This window comes from Sapajus apella, unplaced genomic scaffold (genome assembly GCF_009761245.1).
Source record: "Sapajus apella isolate SASKATOON/1434 unplaced genomic scaffold, GSC_monkey_1.0 scaffold4, whole genome shotgun sequence".
Taxonomy (NCBI): domain Eukaryota; kingdom Metazoa; phylum Chordata; class Mammalia; order Primates; family Cebidae; genus Sapajus; species Sapajus apella.
This window is the reverse complement of record NW_022436944.1, coordinates 29,703,538-29,730,809: the sequence shown is the minus strand read 5'-3', so window position 1 is coordinate 29,730,809 and position 27,272 is coordinate 29,703,538. Positions and strand designations below refer to the sequence as shown.

Genomic DNA, 27,272 nt, shown 5'->3' with positions numbered 1-27,272 from the left:
ACTCCAGCCTGGACGACAGAGCAAGACTCAAAAAAAAAAAAAAAAAGATGTGGATGGGGTTAAAGGAAACCTCTGGGTGCCATTACCCACCCCAGGCCTGAAGGGGCAAGTGTAGTTGGTGGTAACCAGCACCTGGAGAAAACTGCAGGAGAAGGCCACAGGATGGGAATAATGGCTTTCAGTTGAAGAACATAGTGACTGCAAACAGGGTGGCCCGCTGGGGATGCACGGGAGGTCCTGAATTACATCCTGCCTTCTGATCTGCAGGTGCCTCCCACTTGCCAAAGCCAATTGAAAGCCAGATTTTAGTTGAGGTGGCCAATAATGGTCAGTCCTGAATCACAGCAGAGTGGAGAATGGATCTGAAGGGACAGAGGAAAAACCAGCAGGCACCTCCTGTTTTTTATTTATTTATTTTCCCACAGTCAGCACCTTGGTTCAGGCCTCACCCTTTCTTGTCTGTCCCAGGGGTATAGCCTTCCTGCCTGTCCCTGGACCCATAGAATCCACTGCTTTGATGACTAGTCTATTTCCATGAAGCTATACTCATTACACTTGGGACTGGGGCATATGGAAGTGGGTAGAAGAACCAGCTGTGCAGTATCCAGACCCTTCCCTCAGAGACCTAATCAGTAAAATGGCGGGTGGACTCGGGGATGCCCGAAGACTTTTCCGGACCACGATTTTCCGATGCTGGACACATATTTAAACACCAAGGAATCGACTTGAGACGTTTATGAGCAAACTTGGGTGGAAATGGACAGAAACTGCCTCCCTACCCACTTGCAGAGGATTACATCGCCCTATCAGGCAGGCGATTGCTTCAAACAGGCGCCCTCCAAGGGCGTAAACTAGAGGGGCTCCGGCAGGCGGCTTCCCGGACTTAGACCCTCCTACCGCGCGGGGAGAGGAAGTCCTTCAGCTCAGGCACAAACCCTGGGCGCCCCCCACAGTCTTCGACTCCGGCGCCAGTCAGGTTGTGGGGTGGGGGCGGCGGAGAGCGCAGGCGCAGCGTCCGCGCCGGCGGCGCCCCTCTCGCTCAGCACGCCTCCGGGCAGCGCCCGCCTAGCTTTTCCCCGGCGAGCGCACGCCCGCCTCAGTCGCCTCCTGGGCTCCGTGCGCACCTTCCTCGCCTCGACACGCAGGTAACCGGGCCCCGGGAGCCGGTCGGCGGCGGCGGACTGGGACCTTGACCCTACCTGCCCGGCCGCCCCCACAGGGGAGTGACAGCGGACCCCGAACCCCACACACGCGTTTAGTTGCTATACCTAAGAGGCAGAGCAGTCTTTTTGGGTATGGGCCGGGCTGGGGGCGACGCGCCCTGCCCCTTTGCAGACCTCGGGGTGCTCAGCACAACGCTTGAAAGGCCGCAGGGCCCGCAGTTCTCTTCGCTGCCCTCTGGAGAACCAGGACGCGGGGACCGCTGGGCTACAGCCCCGTTTCCCTTTTCTTGTCGCCGTCGCGTGTCTGGGCCCTCCCGCAGCGTCCATGTTAAAGGCAGGAGGCTGTTGCTTTGCTCTCGCCCAGTAGCCCACCCAAGCAAGGGTGAGTCCCTGTGGCATCATGGGATCAATTTCAGATACAAGTTTTAAAAAAAGGCTGGATGGTTTTAGAAATATGGCCAATTTGTATTTTCTATTACTCTCTTGTCTCATGTCCATGACTCTTGAAAGCCAGTCTATGTGCGCTGATATTTTCGTGGTACATCGACGGTTTGTAGAAATCTTTTCCCAAGGGAAGACGAAGGCCAGGGATTAGTGGAGAAAGGGCCAGGACACGGCCGAGAGTGGCGCCGGAGGCTCAGGGCAAGTCCACTCAGCCTCCGGCAGCCACAGGGACGAAAACCCCAATCTTTCCTGACAGTCCTCTGGGCTCAATAGAATTTCTACGCCACGTGCATCCATTTGGCCTTATTTGAGAGGAGGAGAGGGAAGAAGGGTCGCGCTGGAAGGAGACTCGTTTGGGGGCTGGTGAGGGCTCAACGCGCACCTTCATCTCGGGCCAGGTTTTCTCCTGGCTCCGCGAGGAGCAAGGCGGAAACCTCGCGTCCGAGTGACGACCGAGGGCCCGGAGATAGTCACGCCCCGGGCCCAGAGGACTGGGGGAAGCTCCTGGCGGGGGCGATCTCTCCTGGCTGTTCAGTGGGACTTGGATCAGGCTTGCCCGTGTCCGTGGTGCTGAAGTGTCTCGCGCGCCCTCGTCAACTGACTTCCTGGGCAGCAGCCTGCGTTGCCTTTCTACTCTGCACCTTTGCCAAAAATAGCTCATCTCCACTGTAGGTGGCCAGAGTGGAGCCGGCCCGACACCGAAACCCTTTGCAGACGGGTTGAGGCTGGTTTCCTGAACATAACATGAAAGCAAATGTGGCTTGCCTTGGAGGTACAGATAAGCATATGCATAACAGATTTGATTACCTGTGAGAAAGTACACACCATGAGCATAAACAGGAATTCTCACATATACTTATGAAAGATACAGGTATGTGTCTTTACACACAAACATAACACACATGCAAATACACTCATCCCTTTTCAAAACCATCATACACTAGAAGCCACACGTTTTTCAGAGCTTTTGTAATCCATCTTTATTTTTTGACACCTCTAGTAAATGTGAACTCTGCAGAACCATTTATTTTCATAACCATCTGTTCCAAAGGCACAGAGCCTGTAGATTCAAGTGTTTGGTATTTGGCTGAGCAATTAAGTATTTACACTCATTTAAATTCCAGAACAAAGTCTAGGAAGATGTAAAATTGATATCGATACCCAAAAAAATCCTAAAGGAAGCTTAAGGAAAATGAATTAATGTAAATTTTAATAAGAACAACTTGTAAATAATCTTATAGAAATTTGTAATCTGAAGAACATATGTCTAAAATGTATCATAATGCAGACAACTTTAAATATGTTGGTGGTATATGGTTTGTGAAATTCTTAAAGATTACATTTGTATTTTTCAAAAAGATTGGCATTGTTTTTTCCTCAAAAAATATATGCTTATTGTAAAAAATTTAAGTAATAGAGAAATGCATAAACATAGAAAACCATTGTAAACAGATTTTCATTTAAATGAACACATATACATTTTAAATGGACCAATCCTCTATTGTTTACATTTTTGCTATATAAGTTATAATTAATGTCTTTCAAACTAATACATATAAAACTAGGTCATCATTACTAAGGGTTGCATAATATTGATCTGTATGGACAGAATAAGTTATTTAAACAATCCCATGATAATGAACATTTATGTCCAATTTTTTGGTCTTTAAAAAAATTATTGTGGAAAGAATATATAACATGAAATCTGTCTTCTGAACAATTTTTTTTTTTTTTTGAGACAGCATCTGGCTTGTTGCCCAGGCTAGAGTGCAGTGGCATGATCTCGGCTCACTGCAACCTCTGCCTTCAGGTTCAAGTGATTCTCCCGCTTAGCCTCCCAAGTAGCTGGATTACAGGTGCCTGCCACCACACCCTGGTAATTTTTGTATTTTTAGTAGAGACTGGGTTTCACCACATTGACCAAGCTGGTCTTGAACTCCTGATCTCTGGTAATCCGCCTGCCTCGGCCTCCCAAAGTGCTGGAATTACAGGTGTGAGCCACCACGCCCAGCCTACTCTCTATTTCCATGAGTTCAATTGTTTTGATTTTTAGATCCCACAGATAAGTGAAAACATTAGAAGTTTGTCTTTCTGTGCCTGGCTTATTTCACTTAACATGATGACCTTCAGTTCCATCCATGTTGTTGCACATGACAGGATCTCATTCTTTTGTATAGCTAAATAGTACTCCATTATATATAAGTATATATAAAGAAACTCTGGTTTCTGTATCCATTCATCTGTTGATGGACACTTAGGTTGCTTACAAATCTTGGCTGTTGTGAATAGTGCTGCAACAAACATGGGAATGTAGATATCTCTTCAATATACTGATTTCCTTTCTTTTGGTTATATACCCAGCAGTGGATTGCTGCATTGTATGGTAGCTCTATTTTTAGTTTTTTGAGGCACCTCCAAACTGTTCTTCATAGTAGTTGTACTAACTAATATTCTCACCAACAATGTATGAGGGTTCCCTTTCTCCACATCCTTGCCAGCATTTGTTATTGCCTGGCTTTTGGATAAAAGCCATTTTAACCAGAGTTGGATGATATGATATCTTATTGTAGTTTTGATTTGCATTTCTCTGATGATCAATGATGTTGAGTACTTTTTCTTTTCTTTTTTTCCTGAATGGAGTCTCACTCTGTCACCTAGGCTGGAGTGCAGTGGTGCGATCTTGGCTCACTGCAGCCTCTGCCTCCTGGGTTCAAGCTATTCTCCTGCCTCAGCCTCCTGAGTAGCTGGGACTACAGGTGCCTGCCACCATGCCTGGCTAATTTTTGTATATTTAGTAGAGATGGTGTTTCACCATACTGGCCAGGCTTCTCGAGCTCCTGACCTTGTGATCCTCCCACCTTGGCCTCCCAATGTGCTAGGATTATAGGTGTAAGCCACCATGCTCAACAGTTGAGCATATATGTTTGCTTTTCATATATCTGTTTGCTGTTTGTATGTCTTCTTTTGAGAAATGTTTATTCAGATCTTTTGCCCATTTAAAACTTAGATTATTATTTTTCTTATAGAGCTGTTTGCCGTTCCATATATATTCTGGTTCTTAATCCCTTGTCAGATGGGTAGTTTGCAAATATTTTCTCCCTTTCTGTGGGCTGCCTTTTCACTTTGTTGACTGTTTCCTTTGCTGCGCAGAAGCTTTTAAACTTGATGTGATCCCATTTATTTTTGCTTTGGTTGCCTGTGCTGGTGGGTTTTACTCAAGAAATTTTTGCCCAGACAAATGTCCTGAAGAGTTTCCCCAAGTTTTCTTGTAGTAGTTTTATAGTTTGAGGGCTTATATTTAAGTATTTATTCCATTTTAATTTGATTTTTCTATATGGTGAGTGATAGGGGTCTAGTTTCATTATTCTGCTTACGGATATTGTTTTCCCAGTATCATTTATTGAAGAGACTGTCCTTTCTCCACTGTATGTTTTTGGCACCTTTGTGGAAAATGAGTTTACCGTAGCTATATGGATTTGTTTCTGGGTTCTCTATTCTGTTCTATGGGTCTGTTTTTATGTTAGTACCATACTGTTTTGGTTATAATAGCTCTATAGTATAATTTGAATTCAGGTAATGTAATTCCTCCAGTTTTTTTTTGTTGTTGTTGTTTTGTATGTTTGTTTTTTGTTTGTTTAGGATAGCTTTGGCTATTCTGGGTCTTTTGTGGTTCCATATAAATGTTAGGAATTTTTTTTTTATTTCTGTGAAAAATGTCATTGCTATTTTAGCAGGAATTGCATTGAATCTGTAGGTACTATAGACATTTTAACAATATTGATTCTTCCAACCTATGAACATGAAATATTTTTCCATTTTTTGGTGTGTCCTCTTAAATTTCTTTCACAAATGTTTTATAGTTTTCTTTGTAATGATCTGTCACTTCTTTGGTTAATTCTTAGGTATTTAATTTGATTTATGGCTATTGTAAATGGGATTGCTTTTTTGATTTCCTTTTCAGATTGTTCACTGTTGGCACATAGAAATGCTACTGATTTTTGTATTTTGATTTTGTATCCTGTAACTTTACTGAATTTGTTTATCAGTAAACAATAGTTTAATAATAAATTCTAAAGTTCTAACAGTTTTTTTGGTGGAGTCTTTAGGTTTTTCCAAACGTAAGATCATATCATTTGCAAACAAGGATAATTTGTTGTCTTCTTTTCCAGTTGGATGTCTTTTCTTTATTTCATCTGATTACTGTAGCTAGGACTTCCAGTACTGTCTTGAATAATGGTAGTGAAAGTGGCCATCCTTTTTCCAGTTCTTACAGGAAAGGCTTTCAGTTTTTCCCCATTCAATATGATACTAACTGTGGGTCTATTGTATATGACCCTTTTTTTTTTTTTTTTTTTTTCTTTGAGACAGAGTCTTGCTCTGTTGCCCCGGCTGGAGTGCAGTGTGCAATCTTGGCTCACTGCAACCTTTGCCTCCCAGGTTCAAGTGATTATCATGCCTCAGATTCCCAAGCAGCTGGGACTACAGGCACACACCACCATGCCAGGCTAATTTTTTGTAATTTTAGTAAAGACAAGATTTTGCCATGTTGGCTAGGCTGATCTCAAACTCCTGGCCTCAAATGATCCGCCCATCTCAGCCTCCCAAAGTGCTGGAATTACAAGTGTGAACCACGACACACAGCTGTATATGGCTTTCATTATATTGGGATATGTTCCTTCTATGCCCAGTTTGTTGAGGATTTTTATCATGAAGGGATGTTGAATTTTATCAAATGTTTTTTCAGCATTAATTGAAATGATTATATGGTGTTTCTCCTTCATTCTGTTGATATAATTTATCACATTGATTCATTCACAACATGTTGAACCATCCTTGCATCCTTGTTTTGTTTTTGCTTTTGTTTTGAGATGGAGTCTTGCTCTGTTGCCCAGACTGGAGTGCAGTGGCATGATCTCAGCTCACTGCAACCTCCGCCTCCAAAGTTCAAGCGATTTTCCTGCCTCAGCCTCCCAAGTAGCTGGGACTACAGGTGCCTGCCACCATGCCCGACTGATTTTTGTATTTTTGGTAAAGTCAGGGTTTCACCATATTGGCCAGGCTGGTCTCAAACTCCTGACCTCAGGTGATCCACTTGCCTCAGCCTCCCAAAGTGCTGGGATTACAGGCATGAGCCACTGTGTCTGGCTGAATGACTGCTTTAATGGATTGTTGAATTTGATTTGCTAGTATTTTGTTGAGGATTTTTGTATCAATATTCATTAGAGATATTGGCCTGTAGTTTTCTTTCTTTGATGTGTCTTTTTTTAGTGTTTGTATCAGAGTAATACTGGCCTCACAGAGTGAGTTTGGAAGTATTCCCTGCTCCTCTATTTTTAGGAACAGTTTGAGTAGAATTAGTATTAATTCTTCCTTAAATGTTTGGTAGAATTCAGCAGTGAAGCCATCAGGTCCTAGGCTTTTTTTTAATGGGGAGGAAAAGAACTTTAGAATTCAGTAAACTTGCAGGATACGAAATCAACATACAAAAATCAGTAACATTTTGTTATGACTTTGATCTTGATGCTTGTTATTGGTCTATATAGGTTTCAAATTTCTTCATGGTTCAATCTTGGCAGTTTATGTGTATCTAGGATTTTATCCATTTCCTCTAGATTTTCCAATTTATTGGCATATAATTGCTCATAGTAGCCACTAATGATCCTTTGAATTTCTGTGGTATCAGTTGTAATGTCTCTTCTTTCGTCTCTAATTTTATTTTAGTTTTTTGACATATGGGCTCTCTGTTACCCAGGCTGGAGTGCAGTGGTGCAATCTTGGCTCACTGCAACCTCTGCCTCCCCTGGCTCAAGCAGTCCTCCCACTCAGCTTCCTAAGTAGCTGGGACCATAGGCATGCACCACCACACCCAGCTAATTTTTTATGTTTTCAGTAGAGATGAAGTTTCACCTTGTTGCCTAGGCTGTTCTCAAACTCCTGAGCTCAAGTGCCTGCCTCACCCTCCCAAAGAGCTGGGATTATAGGCATGAACCACCTTATCCAGCTGCCTCTTGATTTTATTTATTTGGGTCTTCTTTCTTTTTCTTTGTCTAGCTAAAGATTTGTCAACTTTGTGTATGTTTTCAAAAAAAACAACTTTTGTTTCAGTGACCTTTTGTATTGTTTTCTTCATTTCAGTTTTATTTATTTCTGCTCTAATCTTTATTATTTATTTTCTTCTACTAATTTTTTTTTCTTTTAAATGAGTCTTGCTCTGTCATGCAGGCCAGAGTGCAGGGGCATGATCATAGCTCATTACAGCCTCAACCTCCTGGTGCCCAAGTGACCCTCCTACCTCACACTCCTGAGTAGCTGGGACTCCAGGTGTGTACCACCATGCCTGGCTAAGTTTTGTATTTTTTATAAGGGATGGGGTTTTGCCATGTTGCCCAAGCTGGTCTCAAACTCCTGGGCTCAAGCGATCTTCCGGCCTCAGCCTCTCAAATTGCTGGCCTCTTCTACTAATTTTGGGTTTGGTTCGCTCTTGCTTTTCTAATTCTTTCGGATGTGCTATTAGGTTATGTATTTGAAGTTTTTCCTTTTCTTGATGTGGGCACTTATAGCCATAAAAGTTTCCGTCTTAGTACTGCTTTCACTGTATCTCATAGATTTTGGCATGTTGTGTTTCCATTATCATTTGTTTCACGAAATTTGTCAGTTTACTTCTTAATTTCTTCTTTGACCTATTGGTCATTCAGGAGCATATTGTTTAATTTCCATGTGTTTGTATAGTTTCAAAAATTCCTCTTGTTATATTGATTTCTAGTTTTATTCCCTTGTTTAGGGGTGGTTTTTTTTATGTTTTAAGATTTGTTTTGTGACCTAATATGTGGTCTATCCTTGAGAATGATCCATGTGCTGAGGAGAATATGTATTCTGCAGCAGCTGGATGAAATGTTCTGTAAATATCTATTAGGTCCATTTGTTCTATATTGCAGATTAAGTCCAATGTTTCTTTGTTGATTTTCTGCTGGACAATCTGTCCAATGCTGAAAGTGGGGTGTTGAAGTCTCCAGCTATTATTGTATTGAAGTCTCTCTCTTTAGCTCTAAGGTTTAATGTATATATCTGGGTGCTACAGCACTGGTTGCATATATATTTATAGCTGTTATATCTTCTTGAAGAATTGACCCCTTTATTATTATTATATAATGACCTTCTTTGTCTCTTCTCACAGTTTTTGTCTTGAAATCTATTTTGTTAAGTGTGTTTCTTGTGGGAAACGGATTTACTGGGTCCTGCTTTTTAATTCATTCAGCCACCCTATGCCTTTTGATTGGAGAATTTAGTCTATTTGCATTCAGTGTTATCGATAATGAAGGACTTCTGCCATTTTGTTATTTGTTTTCTGGTTGTTTTTTGGTCTTCTCTCTTTTTAATCTTCCTTCTTGTCTTTTAGTGAAGGTGATTTTCTCTGGTGGTATGATTTAATTTCTTGCTCTGTGTGTGTGTGTGTGTGTGTGTGTGTGTGTGTATCTGTTGCATATTTTTTGATTTGAGGTTACCATGAGGCTTACAAATACTGTCTTACAACCCATTATTTTAAATTGATAGCAGCAAAGATTGTATAAACAAACAAGCAAAAAGAAAACTAATAAAAACTCTACACTTTATCCCTCTGCTTTTTAATTTTTTGTTGCTTCTCTTTATGTCTATTGTACTGTCTATGTCTTGAAAATTTGTCGTAGTTATTTGTGATTGGTTTATCATTTAGTTGTTCTACATAAGAGTAGTTTACACACCACAAATTACAGTGTTATAATATTCTATGTTTTTCTGTGTGCTTACTATTACCAGTGAGTTTTGTATCTTTAGATGATTTCTTATTGCTTGTTAATATTCTTTTCTTTCAAATTGAAGAGCTCCCTTTAGCATTTCTTGTAGAAAAGCTCTGGTGTTAATGAAATCCCTCACTTTTGTTTGTCTGGGAAACTATTTCTCCTTCATGCTTGAAGGATATTTTTACCAGCTATACTACTCTAAGGTAAATGTCCCCCCCACCAACCCCCAGCACTTTAAATATGTCATGCCATTATCTCCTGGCTTGTAAGGTTTCCACTGAAAAATTTACTGGCAGATGTATTGGAGCTCCATTATATGTTATGTGTTTGTTTTCTCTTGCTGCTTTTAGGATCCTTTCTTTATCCTTGACCTTTGGGAGTTTGATTATTAAGTGCCTTGAGGTAGTCTTCTTTGGGTTAAACCTGCTTGGTGTTCTACAGTCTTCTTGTATTTGAATGTTGAGATCTTTCTCTAGGTTTAGAAACTTCTCTTATATTATCCCTTTGAGTAAACTTTCTACCTCTATCTCTTCCTCCATCTCCTCTTTAAGGCCAGTAGCTCTTAGATTTGCCTTTTTGAGGCTGTTTTCTAGATTTTGTAGACATACATCTTATCTATTTTTTCTTTTTGCTCTTCTGATGGTGTATTTTCTTTCCTTTTTTTTTGACAGTGTGTTTTCAAATAGCCTGTCTTTAATCTCAGTAAATTTTTCTTCTGCTTTATCAATTCTGCTCTTAAGAGACTCTCATGCATTCTTCAGTAAGCCAGTTGCATTTTTCAACTCCAGAATTTCTGTGAATTATTTTAATATCTTTGTTAAATTTATCTGGTAGAATTCTGAATTAGTTCTCTGTGTTATCTTGAATACTTTCAGTTTCCTCAAAACAGCTGTTTTGAATTCTCTGTCTGAAAGGTCATATATTTCTGTTTCTGCAGGATTAGTCCTTGGTGTCTTATGTTCATTTGGTGAGGTCATGTTTTCCTGGATGACCTTGATGCTTGTAGATGTTTGTTGGTGTCTGGACATTGAAGAGTTAGATATTTAGTGTAGTCTTTGCAGTCTGGGCTTTTTTTGGAAGGGCTTTCCAGATATTTGAAGGGACTTGGGCCCCAAGCTTAATAATGTTGTGGTTCTTGCAGACTTGTAGAGGTACCGCTTTGGTGGTCTTGGATAAGATCCGGAGAATCTTTCGATTGCCAGGCAGAGAGACTCTTGTTCTCTTCCTTTACTTTCTCCAAAACAAATGTAGTCTCTGTCTCTGTCTCTGTCTCTCTCTCTCTCTCTCTGCTGAGCTTCCTCTCTTCCTCCCCACCACTGCCTCATCTCTCAATGCTGAGCTTTCCCCCCGCCCCATGCTGAGCTTCCTGAAGCTGGGGGTGGGGTAACGCAAGCACCTCTGGGACTGTGTTGTGTCAGACAGATCTGAAGTCAGCATAGCATTGGGTCTTGCCCAAGGCCTGCTGTAACCACTACCTGGCTACCACCTATGTTCACTCAAGGCCCTAGGGCTTTGCCATCAGCAGATGGTAAAGCTTACCAGGTTTATGTCCTTCCCTTCAGGGCAGCAAGTTCCCCCAGGTAAGTCCAGAGATTTCTTCCTCTGGACCAAAATTTATTTTGCCCCATTAATGTTAATATACATAAATAATTTTAAAAATTTGGTACCTATACAACTTAACACGTGTCAAATTGTCTGTCTACTCCAGGTTCTCTTATAATTGTTACTGTAGTAGAAGTATTATTTTTAAAAAAATTTGAGTAGAGACAGGCCCAGGCTGGTCTCAAACTCCTGGCCTTAAGTAATCCTCTCACCTCAGCCTCCCAAAGTGTTAGAATTACAGGCATGCGCCATTGTGCCCAGCCTGTAGTAGAATTTTATATGTTCAATGGGCATATATAATATTTTATGTGCACTTAACACTATTTCATAGTTATAACTACATATGAATTCAATCCACATACCTGCCATCTTTACTAAAGTTTACTTAATCATTTTCTGACTGTATAAAATCACTTGCTTTGTATCTCTCTTTTATTTAAGGACCCAAAATATCAGCAACTTTACTGAACTCTTTAGGAACTCAGTGAAGGAAAGGAGAAATATTAGGTGATCTAATTTCTCATTTATTTTGCCTCTGGTTTCTGTGTAACTCTGGCTGGCCACTGTTCTAAACGGGAGTGAAGATCCTGAAAATGAATGAGGCTGCTGAGGAGGGTGGCAGACAACAGCCAGATTCTCACATTGCATTTTGGATTCCCTTACTTTAGAGTTAGGTGATACAGGTAGAGTTAGGTTGCAGAATTTTGACAACCAAAGCTCTGCACCACAACTAATTAGATCCAGAATTAGAGATGCCTGGCTTAGAAGGTGACTTTCTCCAAAGCATGTCAGGTAAGCCAGAGGACTCATTCATTCTCCCAGCATTTCTTGAGCCTTATACTGAGCTAGAGTTGGAGATACTAAAAGAAAGATAAAGCCATAATGCCTTTTCTTGGAGTAGTAACACTTTATCAGGGGCTACTGGTACATAGGCACCTCACAATGGTATAGTATGTCAAGGATGATGACAGAGCCCTGTAGAAAGTGTTTTAGAACCCAGAGAATGAACGGATTGTTCAGTAAGAGATTTTTCGAGTAGGTCACCAGAAAGGTTGTAGGCACGTGGGTGGGAATTTGCCAGAGATTGCTTTACTGGGCAGTAAGTAGCTGATAATCTCCAGTTGTAAACGAATGGCCTGGAAGGTGACACCCTGGGTTTGAAGTCTGGCTAAAGTATTTTTAGCATCTTGGTAAGCTTGGGGAAGTCACCAAACCTTGCTGAACTTCACTTAATTTTTTTTTAGAAAGGAGGAGTAATACTAGTACCTGCCTCATTGGACTTTTGGGTTTAAGTGAGATAATACATGTAAAGTGCTTGATATTAGCCTGGCGAATAGTAGACTAGTCTTTTTTATTTTTGCCTATTTAAAGAATTCCATGTAAATCACTCTGCACAAATAATTATTGTTCCTGTTGTAAAGCTCTCAAGGGTTAAAAGACAGTATAAACTCTTTGTGTCTTCTGTATTTGTGGGGTAATTCTTCTAATCTAGAAGTTTCTCTTTTAGTGTAGTTTAAATCTCAAACTGCTCCTTTTTACCAGTTCTCATGTATCCCAGAATAAATTAGTTCTAGGCTGAAATTGTCATTATTTTTGCTTTGTTCTCCCATATTATGATGTTAAAGCAAATCTGTAGTTAATTGTATAATTTCATTTATTTAATGTGCATAGTACTTGCTGTGTCTGCTTTGTCTGAGTAGCTGGGATTACAGGCACGCACCACCATGCCCAGCTAATTTTTTGTATTTTTAGTAGAGACGGGGTTTCACCATGTTGACCAGGATGGTCTTGATCTCTTGACCTCGTGATCCACCTGCCTCGACCTCCCAAAGTGCTGGGATTACAGGCTTGAGCCACCGCGCCCGGCCAAGATGACTTTCAATTGGCTGTTCTGAGGAGTCTTTCCAGTCATTGCAAGTAGTCAATCAGAAACTGAAGTATTTAATGCTATAGAGCAGTGATCCCCAACCTTTTTGGCACCAGGGACTGGTTTCATGAAGACAGTTTTTCCATGAAGTAGCGGGGGTGGGGAGGATTTTCACAAATGGTTTCAGAATTAAACTGTTCCACCTCAGATCATTAAGCTTTAGAGTCTCACAAGGAACATGCAACCTAAATACCTCATATGCACAGTTAACAATAGGGTTTGTGCTCCTATAAGAATATAATGCTGCCACTGATCTGACAGGAGGTGGAGCTCAGGTGGTAATGCTCTCTTGCCCTCCCCTCACCTCCTGTGTGTGGCCTAGTTCCTAACAATCCACAGACCAGTACTAGTTTATGCCTTGGAGGTTGGGGACCCCTGCTGTAAAGAGAGGATGTACATACTCTCAAAGGAAATGGAGTAGATGATCCCCAAAATGTTTTAAACTGTCATGGTCTTTAATTATATGTATTATAATATGTATTAACATATATATTTAATAAAGGTTAACCATATACAATGCTATTGGTATACTAACCATATGGTATACTAACCATATACAATAGCATTGTATATGGTTAACCTTTATTAAATATATATGTTAATACATGTATATATGTATTGCATATTCTCATTATCACCATATTGCCTAATTTAATGAAAGATAAAAATGGCTTTTTAAAAATTTGATCATGGATTATTTAAAAACTAACATGCCGGGCGCGGTGGCTCAAGCCTGTAATCCCAGCACTTTGGGAGGCCGAGGTGGGTGGATCACGAGGTCAAGAGATCGAGACCATCCTGGTCAACATGGTGAAACCCTGTCTCTACTAAAAATATAAAACATTAGCTGGGCATGGTGGCGCGTGCCTGTAATCCCAGCTACTCAGGAGGTTGAGGCAGGAGAATTGCCTGAACCCGGGAGGCGGAGGTTGCGGTGAGCCGAGATCACGCCATTGCACTCCAGCCTGGGTAACAAGAGTGAAACTCTGTCTCAAAAAAATAAAATAAAATAAAATAAAATAAAAACTAACATGTCTTTTGCTTAGGGACTCTAGTGTATAAAACATTGTATATGAACACTGTTTAACTGCAATAAACAAATTTACATTGTTAGCATGTCAAATGCAAGTAAATACTATTTTAATTGCTTTGTTAAATCTAAAAGGATAAAACAAGTAAGTGACCCAGAGTCAACTTGTCCCAATTCAGATGAATTGTGTGTTTATTATTTATTTACTTTTGAGCCGGAGTTTCACTCTTGTGGCTGAGCCTGGAGCACAATTGCATGATCTTGGCTTACTGCAACTTCTGCCTCCTGGATTCAAGCAATTCTCATGCCTTAGCCTCCTGAGTAGCTGATATTATAGGCACCTGCCACCATGCCCTGCTAATTTTTGTATTTTTAGCAGAGATGGAGTTTCACCACGTTGGCCAGGCTGGTCTTGAATTCCTGATCTCAGGTGATCCACTAGCCTTGGCCTCCCAAAGTGCTGGGATTACAGATGTGAGCCACTATGCCTGGCTGAATTGTGTGTTTAAAATTCAGGACTTCATCACCACTACCACCATTGTGTCACTATCATTATCATTGCTAACATATATCTAGCATTTACTATATGTCTTGCTCTTTTCTAACCATAGCACACATATTAATTCATGTACTTCTTCCCAAAATCCAATTAGTTAAATACTGTTATTGCCATTTTCTTAACTTTTTATTTTGAAATAATTTCAAACTTACATACAAGTTGCAAATATAGTACTGTACAGCAAACTCCTGGTTAAGAATAACTCTTAATATTCTTCACCCAAGTTTCTTTTTTTTTTTGAGACGGAGTTTTCGCTCTTGTTACCCAGGCTGGAGTGCAATGGCGCGATCTCGGCTCACCGCAACCTCCGTCTCCTGGGTTCAGGCAATTCTCCTGCCTCAGCCTCCTGGGTAGCTGGGATTACAGGCACGCGCCACCATGCCCAGCCAATTTTTTTTGTATTTTTAGTAGAGACGGGGTTTCACCATATTGACCAGGATGGTCTCGATCTCTTGACCTCGTGATCCACCCGCCTCGGCCTCCCAAAGTGCTGGGATTACAGGCTTGAGCCACCGCGCCCGGCCAACCCAAGTTTCTACAATTGTAAACTTTTTACATTTGTTTTGCTATTCATTCTTTTTCTGAACCAATTGAAGGTAAGTTGCAGAGGTGATATCCAATTATCCCTAACTACTTAAGTGTTTTCCTTGAAGACAAGGACCCTCTCCTGCATAACCACAGTATTATCACCAGAATCAGAAATTTTACATTGATATAATTTCACTATCTAATCCACAGACCACATTCAAAATTTGTCATTTGTCCTAACAATTTCCTCTTTGGAAAAATATTTCTTACTTTTGGTCTAGAATCAGAGTCAGGATTATGAATTGCATTTAGTTGTTAGGTCTCTTTAATCTTTAATTTGTGACACTTTCTCAAATCCTTCCTTGTCTTTAGTGACCTTGACATTTTTGAGTTCAGGCCTTTTTCTTTCTTTCTTTTTTTTTTTTTTTAATAGAGTTCCTCATTTTAGATTTGTCTGATTTTTCTTCATGATTAGATTCAGGTGATACATTTTTGATAGGAATGTGCTAGAAGTGAAATTGTATTCTTCCAAGTGTATCATATTAAAAAACACACAATATCGATTTGTCTTTTTGCTGGTGATGTTACCTTTGACGGCTTAAGGTGATAATTTCTCAACTCTTCTCTTTCCCTTTGAATTAATAAGTATTTTGTAGGGGGACACTTTGAGGCTATATAAACATCCTGTTTCTCAACAAACTTTCACACACTTATTTTATGATTCTTGTGTAAATTGTTACTAGGATGATTGCCAAATTGTAGTTTTTCCAATTACAACGTTAGTTTTCCATTTACTAGTTGGGATTCTACTGTACAGAAGTTTTTTTCTTCTCCCTTCTTATTTATTTCCATCAGCATGGACTTGTGGATTTCTATTTTATCCAATAGATTAGAAGCCATTACTATCACTGTTGGTTTTGATGCTGAAACTTGTCCAGTTCTGGCCATTGGGATACCCTTCATGCTGGTTACTGTGTCCTTTTGACATCTCTGTATCATTCTGAGAGACTTCCTTTGGGGTGCCAGAGGTTTCAGATTCATCTGCTACTTTTTCTGCCACAATCATTGCAGTTATTTCATCAGCAGTTTCTCCACTGAGCTCTGGTTTCTTTTACTTGAGAATGCATTTTTAGAACCAAGATCTGAATGCTAGATGTGGGCATTGCTACTGGAGTGTTATTGTTTTTAGGCCATTTTAGCAGATGGAACTAAGAAATTCACACACACACACACACACACACACACACACCTACACACCTATATCTATATATCTTTCCATCTATTTATATTAAAACTCATGAATTTACTCCAGTATCTCTACCTCTATTCCAACACTACAGGGTTCATTTAGTCTTCACCCTTACTCTTTTTGTAACTTCCTTCTCTCTTGGTAAAAAAAAATTGGCTTCCATTATCCTCAATATGTTTAACTATTCATTCCTCTTTTATGTAACCAATCTCCTGACCTCACAGGCCACCCCCTTGGCCCCAGTTCTTCCTCAGAACCAGGCCTGGTTATCCCACCAGTCTCTTCTCAACATAAATTAAAGAACTAGAAAGTTGTGGAGCAGAAATTCAATCCTCAGAGGTGTAATTACTTGAGAGAGAGCCCTTATATTAGGTCTTCAACACCAATGGAGTTGATTTGTGAAACAGCTTCTATGAAAACACCCATGGAAAAAGGTCCTTGGTGTTTTCTAATGAGTTGAACGTTTATCAAGGCAGAGTGTCAGCGCCAGAGATGTGCCTTCCAAAAGAAACTTGGGAACATGAAGCCAAATGCTACTACCTGCCAAGAACCACAGCAAGGGGATTCTCCAGAATTGGTGAGGTTCAGACACCAGTCAGCCAGCACTACCAGTGCCATAAATATCCCACTGTGTTTTATCATATCAAAGAATACATATCATTAAGATGTAAACATATTACTGTGCTATATTTCTATAGAGGGAAAAATTGCTTTTATTATAGCTTCTTAGATTGAAATTCTAGGAGATGGATGATGGTGTCTCCTATTTCAGTGCTGACTTCATTTCCTGGTTCAGAAGATCAGAAATCTGTTCATGTTTTAGAGAACAGCATGAGGTCCATCTGTTCAGGTCAGATTTTTCCACATTAACATAAAGATTTATGGGGTGGTAACTTACGTAAGAAAAGCCAAAGGTAATTATATTCTTTACTGCCATTTGGAACCTATATTATGTTTTTGGTTAGTCATGAAAATATGCTAGTATATATCTACACACATACATACACACAGAATTAATTCTTTCAAACACTGCGATAAAGGCATCCTCTTCAGTTTGTGGAATATTTCACCTCTGTTTTGATTTAGGCACCAGACACCATCCATTCAAATTTTCTCTGTAATATGGTCTGTTTATCTACAGTTTTCCTTCCAACAGAAGGCACAGAAATACAAGAGCTACAGTTGGCTCCTTGGGTGACTATTTTAGTGTGACTGAAATACAGAGTAATGATTTTTTTTCCTCCAATGAAAATAGCTTGTTTTTTTTTTCTGATTTTAAAGGAAATATATACTTACATAAAAAATAAACAGAAAAGAGAGAAAATACTGAATAATTGAATTTCTGCAATTTACAAGTATAAAAAAGAATCATATGAATACTCATTGACATCTTTTTATTCAGCAATATGACATGAAGATTTTCTTACGTCAATATATACACATAAAAATTATCCTTTTAGGTGGCTGCATAATATTATATTAATGATTTCCAGTTTTTCATTGTGTAAAGCCATGATGAATATTCTTGCATGTACATCTTTATATACTTTACTGGTGATCTTCTTAGGATGTATTCCTGAAAACAGCATTACTGGGTCAGAGAGTTCACATAATTTAAATTTTGACACACGTTGCTGGTAAAATTAACTCTCTTTTTTTTTTTGAGACAAGGTCTTGCTCTTTGACCCAGGCCAGAGTGCAGTGGTACAATCTTGGCTCGGCTCACTGCAATCTTTGCTTCCTGGCTCAAGCAATCCTCCAGCCTCAGCCTAATGGGAGCCTGTAGCTGAGACCACAGGCGGGAGTCACCATGCCCAGCTAATTTTTGTATTTTTTGTAGAGATAGGTTTTTGCCATATTGCCCAGGCTGGTCTTGATCTCCTGAGCTCAAAGCGATCTGCCTCCCAATGTGTTAGGATTACAGGTGTGAGCCACCGTGCCTGGCCATAAAATTAACTCTTGATGAGGTGAATTACACTATGTATATTCTTTATATATAATGTCCCTGTCAGTGACAGAACTTGGTAAAATCTCTTTTCAACTTTGCAGTAGCATTTATATATATATATATGTACACATATATATACACACATATATAATGCACACACATGTGTGTTTGTGCATGCACGTTCTCCTACAGACATTAAAGGAGTGCAGTGATTTTAATAAATCTAGGTGTGGTACTTAACCAATCAAGTGTTGTCAGGTTTTCAAAATTTGACATACGGTTTGGTCTGAAACAATGTCACCTGGTAACCATTTCTTATGTTGATTTTAATGAAATATGGTATATAGGAAGAGGTAACTGAGTTGTAATTTTACTGAGTGATGTCTATAGTGTGAAGAAGCAATGGTGTCAATAGTATGAAGAATCAGTTATGATTAAACCAAACCAAATTTGTAAAAGTTTGAACTGATTCATTTGGTATATTTTTAAGTTTTGACCTCAAGAAGGAGTTCAGGCTTGACTTTTTTTGTGGATAAATACCAGCAAAAACAGGACAAATGTGAGCAGGTGGTGCAAGTAGTGTTTGAAGGATTTGATAGTAGCTTCTGTTGATCCTGGGGTGTTCCTTTTTTGGTCAGGAACTGGTGCATATCCTGGGTGGTTGGAAGGCTTCTTTGAACTCAGCTGGGCTGCTTTGATGATCTCTCAAGAGAGTTAGGTAAATTACAAACAACCAAGAAGTACAACTATAACATGCATATTGGAACAGCCCAGTAATTTTACATTTAATTAGCATCTAACCTAATTGGGTATTTAACAATTTAAATAGAAACAAACAAAAAAATATCCTGGAAATAGAAAAGGATCATTTTATTCCTGCTTGTCCCCCTTCTAGTGATGGCTCCTTTCTGCACTTAACAGCTTCACCCAGGACAGCTGAATTTAAAACTGCTGACTCACAGCAAGGTGATTCTGCCTTTTTTTTTTTTTTAAACAGAAGGAAAGTTAAGTGGTAGATAATAAATATGTGTTCATTGAGAATGGCATATTTTATGCAAATTGATAGATTCACTGATTCAAAGATTAGAAAGGCTCTTTCCTGGAAAGGGAAGTGTCGATTATAAATGGTGAAAGACTTTCGTACTTGCATTCTAGCAAGTTCTTAGCTGCCAGCCAACACATTCATCACCATGTGCCAGAATGGATTTTAAAATGTCACAACACAAATTGCTTTGCTCCAAATCAGACACCATCACTGGCACACAAACCAAACCAACCTGCTTGTTTAAAAGTGCCACATAAAACTTTTTTTTTCCAACCTCATTTAACCTTTTCCTTTCCTGGTTTGCATGGTTCATTATAGCCCCCTAAAGTCATGAACCATTACTGAGTAGAGAGGGGACAGGCTTCTCCCTTTGACTTTGCCTATACAGCAACTAACTGACCCAGGTGCTTTCAAACTAATGACTAGATTAAATGTTTAGCCCAGGTGTAACCAAACTGATAACTCTCATCCCTACCTCTTTTTTCCCCATACCTTCTGCTCTTATATATTTCTTTTGTTTTCTCATTCTTTTCCCTCCCAGAGCCAGCTGTTGACTCCTAGCAGCTACTGCATAGCTGATAGGACCCTCACTATTCCTTCCCTAATTTTTTGCTTTAGAGCTGTCAGCAGAGTGTCTAGCTCAAACTTGGACTAGCTTTCCTGTTTGATGCTTCTCCTTCCAGCCTCTACCTCAATACCATCAGATCTCTTTTCTTATCTCCCCTCATCTCCAAGTCCATTAGCTGTAATTTCTCCCCCTCCTGTAATCCAGACTGACACAGCCCAGCAAAATCCTCAGGTCTGTCTACCATTCTCCTATAGCCTAGCTCAGCCCAACATTTCTTAGTCCTCTTAGATCACATTCTGCCTTGCTCCTCCCAACATGTCCCACTCTGGAATCCAGTATCCATTACTTTTCCTAGTCCAACTAAGCAGCCTTCATCCCCAACCTAATTGGTTGGGGGGACTGCCACATCTTCAGCTTCAGTGTATCTTCCCTCTTGGGAAGCTTCTGCCTTTCAGCCCCAAGTAAGGATTCTCTTGTACCCAGGTAGCCCTCTTTTAAGCTGATTTTGGCTAGCATGCCAAGGAATTTATCATTCAGCCTAATGTGCCCTGAATTTTTTCTAGCCTGAAATGAGTGAGCTATTATCCACTTCTGGCACTCTAGTGCCTCTGTTAGTACTGCAGGGAGTCATCCTCACAGAGGATATCACCACTAACCTGTTGTCACCAGAAAGGCAGAGTGATGAAGATAAATTTGGACTGATTCATCCATATTCTACTCCTGGTCGTTGCCCCTCTTCTTTCTTTTCTTCCTCTTCCTCCTCTCCCCTTTCCTCCCCTTCTCTCCCCTCCCCTTCTTTCTTTCCTTCCCTCCTTTCCCTGTTTCTTTCTCTCTTTTTCTCTCTCCTTCATTCCCTCTCTCCCCCTTTCCCTTTCCCTCCCTCCTTTTCTTTCTTTTCTTTTCCCTTCCCTTCCCCTTGCCTTCCCTTTCCCCTTCCCTTCCCTCTTTCATTCTTTGCTTCCTTTTTCTTTCTTTTCTTTCAACAGAGTCTCGCTCGGTCATCCAGGCTGGAGTGCAGTGGTGTGATCTCGGCTCACTGCAACCTCTGCCTCCCTGGTTCAGGTGATTCTCCTGCCTCAGCCCCCCTGGTAGCTGGGACTACAGGCGCATACCACCACGCCTAGCTAATTATTTTTTCTTTTTCTTTTCCTTTTTTTTGAGACAAAGTCTCTCTCGCCAGGCTGGAGTGCAGTGGCATGATGTCGGCTCACTGCAATCTCTGCCTCCCAGGTCAAGCAGTTCCCTGGCCTCAGCCTCCCAAGTAGCTGGGATTATAGGCATGCACCACCGTGCCCAGCTAAGTTTTGTATTTTTAGTAGAGATGGGGTTTCACCATGTTAGCCAGGATGGTCTTGATCTTTTGACCTCATGATCCACCCACCTTGGCCTCCCAAAGTGTGAGATTACAGGCGTGAGCCATTGTACCTGGCCCTTTTCTTTTCTTACTTTCTTCTTTTTGTGTGTGTGTGATGAGATCTTACTCTGTTGCCCAGGCTGGAATGTAGTGATGCACTTTTTTTTTTTTTGGAGACAGGGTTTCACCATTTTGCCCATGCGGGTCTCAAACTCCTGAGCTCAAAGTGATCTGCCCGGCTCAGCCTCCCAAAGTCCTGGGATTGTAGGCATGAGCCACCATACCCAGCCCTTCCCCTGATTCTTCAAAGCAAGGGGATGCATTTGGAAGAGGTTGTCAGGGTCAGGAGAACAGTCAGTGGCTATGGAAACAAAAGTTAGCTGTTGCTATAGTAATACAGAGCTGCACCCTATCTAAAGGATGGACACATCACCAAAACTAGATTCTGGAATGTAACAAACTTGTCATTCCTCATACTCTCAAAGTAAATTTTTTTCTCAAGAACAAGAAGCTCATGGATAGAATGAAGGACTTCATATCCTACTAATTTTTGAGCCAGGCATCAGTTTTCCATTGTCTCAAAATAAAAAAAAGAAGTAAACAAAACAAATTTGTTGGCTGGGTATGGTGACTCACGCCTGTAATCCCAGCACTTTGGGAGGCCCAGGCCAACTGATTGCTTGAGGCTGCAAGTTTGAGACCAGCTAGACCAACATGGCAAAATCCCATCTCTACACAAAATACAAAAATTAGCTGGGCATTGTGGCACACACCTGTAGTGACTCACAGCTGAGGCTGATGCATGAGAATTGCTTGAACCTGGGAGGTGGAGGTTGCAGTGAATGGAGATTGCACAACTGCACTCCAGTCTGGGTGATAGAGCAAGACTGTGTCAAAAAGAAAAAAAAAGAAAAACAAGACAAAACATGCCTTTATATACATTCAATGGAAAAACTTCAAAATTGTTATCTGTTATTTTCACATATGTGGCTTTTCCTGGGATTGTTATGAATCTAATCCTGCATGAGGGTAGTTTGTCATCCCATTTGCCTTTAGCTTTCAGAGGGCTGAAGTTAATGTGTTCAAAGCCCTTGTTGGGTCCATATTAACTATCCATTAAAAGTGATATTATATAATTTTTAATGACATGGACAATGATTACAATGTATTGTAAAATGGGAAAGTTATAAAATAGGATATAATTGATACTATTTTTGAAAGAAAAATCTTTCTGGAAGGATTAGTAGTTGTCTCTGAATGATAGGATTATGAGTGATTTTTGTTTTCTTTGCTTTCTCACATTTTAAAAAATTGTGGTATTACATAAATGAGGACATTAGGAAAAAAATTTATTTGGGAGAACAAGAAAAATTCAGTTTGGGGTTATTGAAGCTGAATCTATGATTTGAAATGTCTTGGTAGAAGTTGGAAATGAAGAATAGTCAGATTAGCCTGATAGTGGTGTGCAGGAAGGACTGCAAATGGGACATCCAGGCTAGGAAATGGAAGGGTTTGGAGTCACAGGTGATATTTTTTTTCATGACTTCTTCCAGCTGAAGGTAGTGCCTTTTAGAAAAGAAAGGAGTAAATAGGAGTAGAACAGTTGGCTCTCCAGATGGTGTCAAAGAACAAAATGAGATTTTATTTCTGGGCCATTGTTTAAGATCCTGGAACTGATGAGTTTTTGGTAATTAATCGGGGAGTCATGAGGAAGAAAAAAATTTTTTTCTTTTTTGTTTTTTAAGCAGAGAGGAGAGGAATTATTGGGAAGGAAACAGGAAATTGTTGAAGGGAAGAAAAGAACCAAGTGAAAAAAAAAAAAGTCTAAAAGAAATAATATTATTATAGAAGATACCCAGTGTTTCATAAAGTTGTTATAGGTAAAAGGAAGCCAAATTTATTGCTAACATTTATTGAGAGTTTACTATATGCCAGCACTGTGGCAGATTCTTTATATGCATTATTTTATTTAATTCTTACAGTAAGCTCAATTTTATTTCCCACTTGACATTATATAGAGGACATCTTTTTTTTTTATTATTTTTTTTGTCTGTAGGGGCATCTTTTCATGTCAATACAATCTATGTTGTCTTTTTTTTTTTTTGAGACAGAGTCTCATTCTGTCACCCAGGCTGGAGTACAGTACAATCTTGGCTCACTGCAACCTCTGTTTCCTGGATTCAAATGTTTTTGTGTCTCAGTGTCCTGAGTAGTTGGGATTACAGACATAAACCACCAGGCCTGGCTAAACTTTTTATTTTTAGCAGAGATGGCGTTTCACCATGTTGGCCAGGCTGGTCTCAAACTCGTGGCCTCAAGTGATCTGCCTGCCTCAGCCTTCCAAAGTGCTGGGAGTTCAGGTGTGAGCCACCTTGCCTACGTTGTCATTTTTAAAAGACAGATGGCATAGTTTTCCATTGTATGAACCTTCATTGTAGTAAGCTACAGTAAACTTTCCTGTATGCATATTTTTCCCACATTTTTTGGTATATTCTTTTTCTTAAGTAGCAGATAAACATTTTAATTTTAATTTTTTGACAATATTACAATTCAAAACTAAAAATGTAAAAAAATACATAACAGTAAGGTTTTCTTCCAGTCTTGTTCCCTCTGTCACCTGAACCACTATTAGTTTCCTTGGTATCTTTACATAATTTCTTTGTTATGTAAGCAAATATAAATATGTATTCTTATTCTCCCCCCCTTTTTGTTTACAAAGAATGTAAAAAGCATCTTGTGATCATGTCTTTAGCATAAAATCTTAGAAGTGGTATTGCTGAATAGAGGGTAGTTAAAATCTTAATATATATGGCCCAATTGCTTATGAGAGAGGTTGTATAATTTAACCTTTCTACCAACAATGCGTGAATGTTACTAAATTCATTTTATTTATGTTCTAATTTCAGTGTATCTTTATATCTCAAAACTTACGGGGAATCCAGAATGAATGTTTAAAAACCACTATAATTTATAATATAAGGTGAATTCTGGTATTACACAGAATTGATTATACAAAATTCTTTGAACTTATTTATAACTAAGACATAGACAAATGGACGTAATGAGAAGGAAAGATTTGACCTAAGTTGTTATTTATTTTTCTGTGTTTTGCTTGTTGGATAAGTAGAGAAACAGGTAGGAATGAAAACATGGAAAAATCTGTTTGTGGTATAAAAATAGAAAATAGAGCTGAATGAAACAAAAAGTAAGTGATGAGAAATGAGGACAGACTTAAGATGAGAGTGAAAAAAGGGTAAACAATTCCAGTAGGTACAATACATCTGATAAGGCATGTTGCCAGATCATCTCTTTCTATTTTTTTTTTCCAGATTCCTGTTATAGTCACTACTTTCTATCATTGAATTGTTGGACATGATCAAAATAGAAATTAAATTTTCAGTGAAATGAATATGTCTTGTCATTTGTCTTTTTTTTTCTTTAAATAGAATTGATTATCTGAAGAAATGGATACGTCTCCCTCCAAAAAATATCCAGTTAAAAAACGGGTGAAAATACATCCTAACACAGTGATGGTGAAATATACTTCTCATTATCCCCAGCCTGGGGATGATGGATATGAAGAAATCAATGAAGACTATGGAAATTTTATGGGAGAAAATCCAAAGAAAGGTCTGCTGAGTGAAATGAAAAGAAAAGGAAGAACTTTCTTTGGAACCATGGATACCCTACCTCCACCAACAGAAGACCCAATGGTCAATGAGATTGGACAGTTCCAGAGCTTTGCAGAAAAAAATATTTTTCAATCCCGAAAAATGTGGATAGTGCTGTTTGGATCTGCTTTGGCTCATGGATGTGTAGCTCTTATCACTAGGCTTGTTTCCGATCGTTCTAAAGTTCCATCTCTAGAACTGATTTTTATCCGTTCTGTTTTGCAGGTCTTATCTGTGTTAGTTGTGTGTTACTATCAGGAGGACCCCTTTGGACCCAGTGGATACAGATTACGACTCTTCTTTTATGGTGTATGCAATGTCATTTCTATCACCTGTGCTTATACATCATTTTCAATAGTTCCTCCCAGCAATGGGACCACTATGTGGAGAGCCACAACCACAGTCTTCAGTGCCATTTTGGCTTTTCTACTTGTAGATGAGAAAATGGCTTATGTTGACATGGCTACAGTTGTTTGCAGCATCTTAGGTGTTTGTCTTGTCATGATCCCCAACATTGTTGATGAAGACAATTCTTTGTTAAATGCCTGGAAAGAAGCCTTTGGGTACACCATGACTGTGATGGCTGGACTGACTACTGCTCTTTCTATGATAGTATATAGATCCATCAGGGAGAAGATCAGCATGTGGACTGCACTGTTTACCTTTGGTTGGACTGGGACAATTTGGGGAATATCTACTATGTTTGTTCTTCAAGAACCCATCATTCCATTAGATGGAGAAACTTGGAGTTATCTCATTGCTATATGTGTCTGTTCTACTGCAGCATTCTTAGGAGTGTATTATGCCTTGGACAAATTCCATCCAGCTTTGGTTAGCACAGTACAACATTTGGAGATTGTGGTAGCTATGGTCTTGCAGCTTCTCGTGCTGCACATATTTCCTAGTGTCTATGATGTTTTTGGAGGAGTAGTCATTATGATTAGTGTTTTTGTCCTTGCTGGCTATAAACTTTACTGGAGAAATTTAAGAAGGCAGGACTACCAGGAAATATTAGATTCTCCCATTAAATGAATACCTGATTATTATTATCTCATTAATGTTCAGTTATTAATATGTATACTGCCATTTAAATGTTTACCTATTAATGTCTTTTGTGTTATATAACTGAGAGTGCTATATAATATATATATAGAAATGCAGAAAAGTTATTCTAGTCTAATATATTCAAATACAAATATTAAATAGATGAAATATGTCATTAATTTGGTATCTTTGTTGATATTTATAGATGTCTTTCCAGGCAAATTGTAGTAGAATGTTAACTGCTATCACTAAAGAATAGAAGACTCAAAGAAATGACCCCTTTTAGATGCAACTGAAGTTCAAAAATTAGAAAAATGTCCATGACCAATGTTCTACAAATCCTCAACAAAACTCCTTCATTTGTGAAAAATACACTATAAGGTGAGACGTTGAACACCAAACCCTGTTTTGTCATCTACTTGCATTAGAAAACTAGATGTCATAGGGCTGGGTCAGGGAGGCTGAGCTGAGGCAAGAAAAGAGGAAACGAGGGAAAAGAAGTGGTTTTTTTAATGACAGTGGGTGGTTATCCAAAGTTTGAATAAGTTACCCTTATTATGGCCACAGTAGGTGATATATAGGAAATAGAAATAGGGAGAAGTGTGGATTCTTGCCAGCCTTTCCTAGCCCATGCCACTTTGAGCCTGATGGTCAGATACCTAATGTTGGGGTAGGGTCTGCTTATCCTCAGTTATGTGGATCTGTTCCAAGGCTGACCTCGTTTATGAATTTGTGGCAAGTATATGTGTGAGCTGCAGTAAAGATACTCCTTACTTCTGAAAAAGGCACCAACAGTAATCATAGTATAGAAGAAAATTGACATGGTATCCTGAGATTCTTGTCAAAAAGGTCTAAAAGTTTGTAAAAGCATATATGATGGCATTAAGTCTAATTTTGGCCATTCTTACCAATTTAGCACAAACAAACGATATGGTACTGGTTATTAAACTATTGTCTCAGGTTCACATTCCTCCTTCTGTACTTTCCTCTGTAATGCTATGGCTCAAACCCTGCAAACTACATTTTTTTCTATACCAGGTGGTGTCTCACTAGATTCCATCAATAAAGGGCATTAGAGGGAGACTGGAAGGCAGAAGGGAAGAGGGGACTTCCTCCTTTCCATTTGTTTGCAGTTTCTGTCATTGTCATCCCAGCAATAAGCAAGAGCCCTTTGCTCTAGCAGCAGCAATTGATTTCATCCTTGAGCTTCTTTTGACATCCTCCCTACCCCCAACTAGCCTTCTCCGAAGTAGTAGGACCAGACAGACGGCATCCTCTCACGGGTCTGAGCAATAGCTCAGCCAGGTTATTTGTCTGAGTTTCTGAAATCTGATAGTCCACCTTGATTCCCCCTTTTCACTA

The 27,272-nt window shown here is 39.6% G+C and overlaps 1 protein-coding gene across 2 annotated transcripts; it reads left to right on the top strand.

Annotated features, from left to right (window-relative positions):
- The first annotated feature begins 572 nt into the window (after window positions 1-572).
- SLC35G2 (solute carrier family 35 member G2) lies at window positions 573-26,086 on the top strand. Of its 2 annotated transcripts, none has more exons than XM_032265651.1 (2): window positions 573-1,145; window positions 24,642-26,086. In XM_032265651.1, the coding sequence occupies exon 2, from the start codon at window positions 24,660-24,662 to the stop codon at window positions 25,896-25,898; it is 1,239 nt and encodes a 412-aa protein (XP_032121542.1). In that variant the 5' UTR covers window positions 573-1,145; window positions 24,642-24,659; the 3' UTR covers window positions 25,899-26,086. The 2 variants fall into 2 exon arrangements, with proteins under 2 accessions (XP_032121542.1, XP_032121550.1); XM_032265659.1 differs by lacking the exon at window positions 573-1,145 and adding an exon at window positions 16,753-16,857.
- The last annotated feature ends 1,186 nt before the right edge of the window (window positions 26,087-27,272 follow it).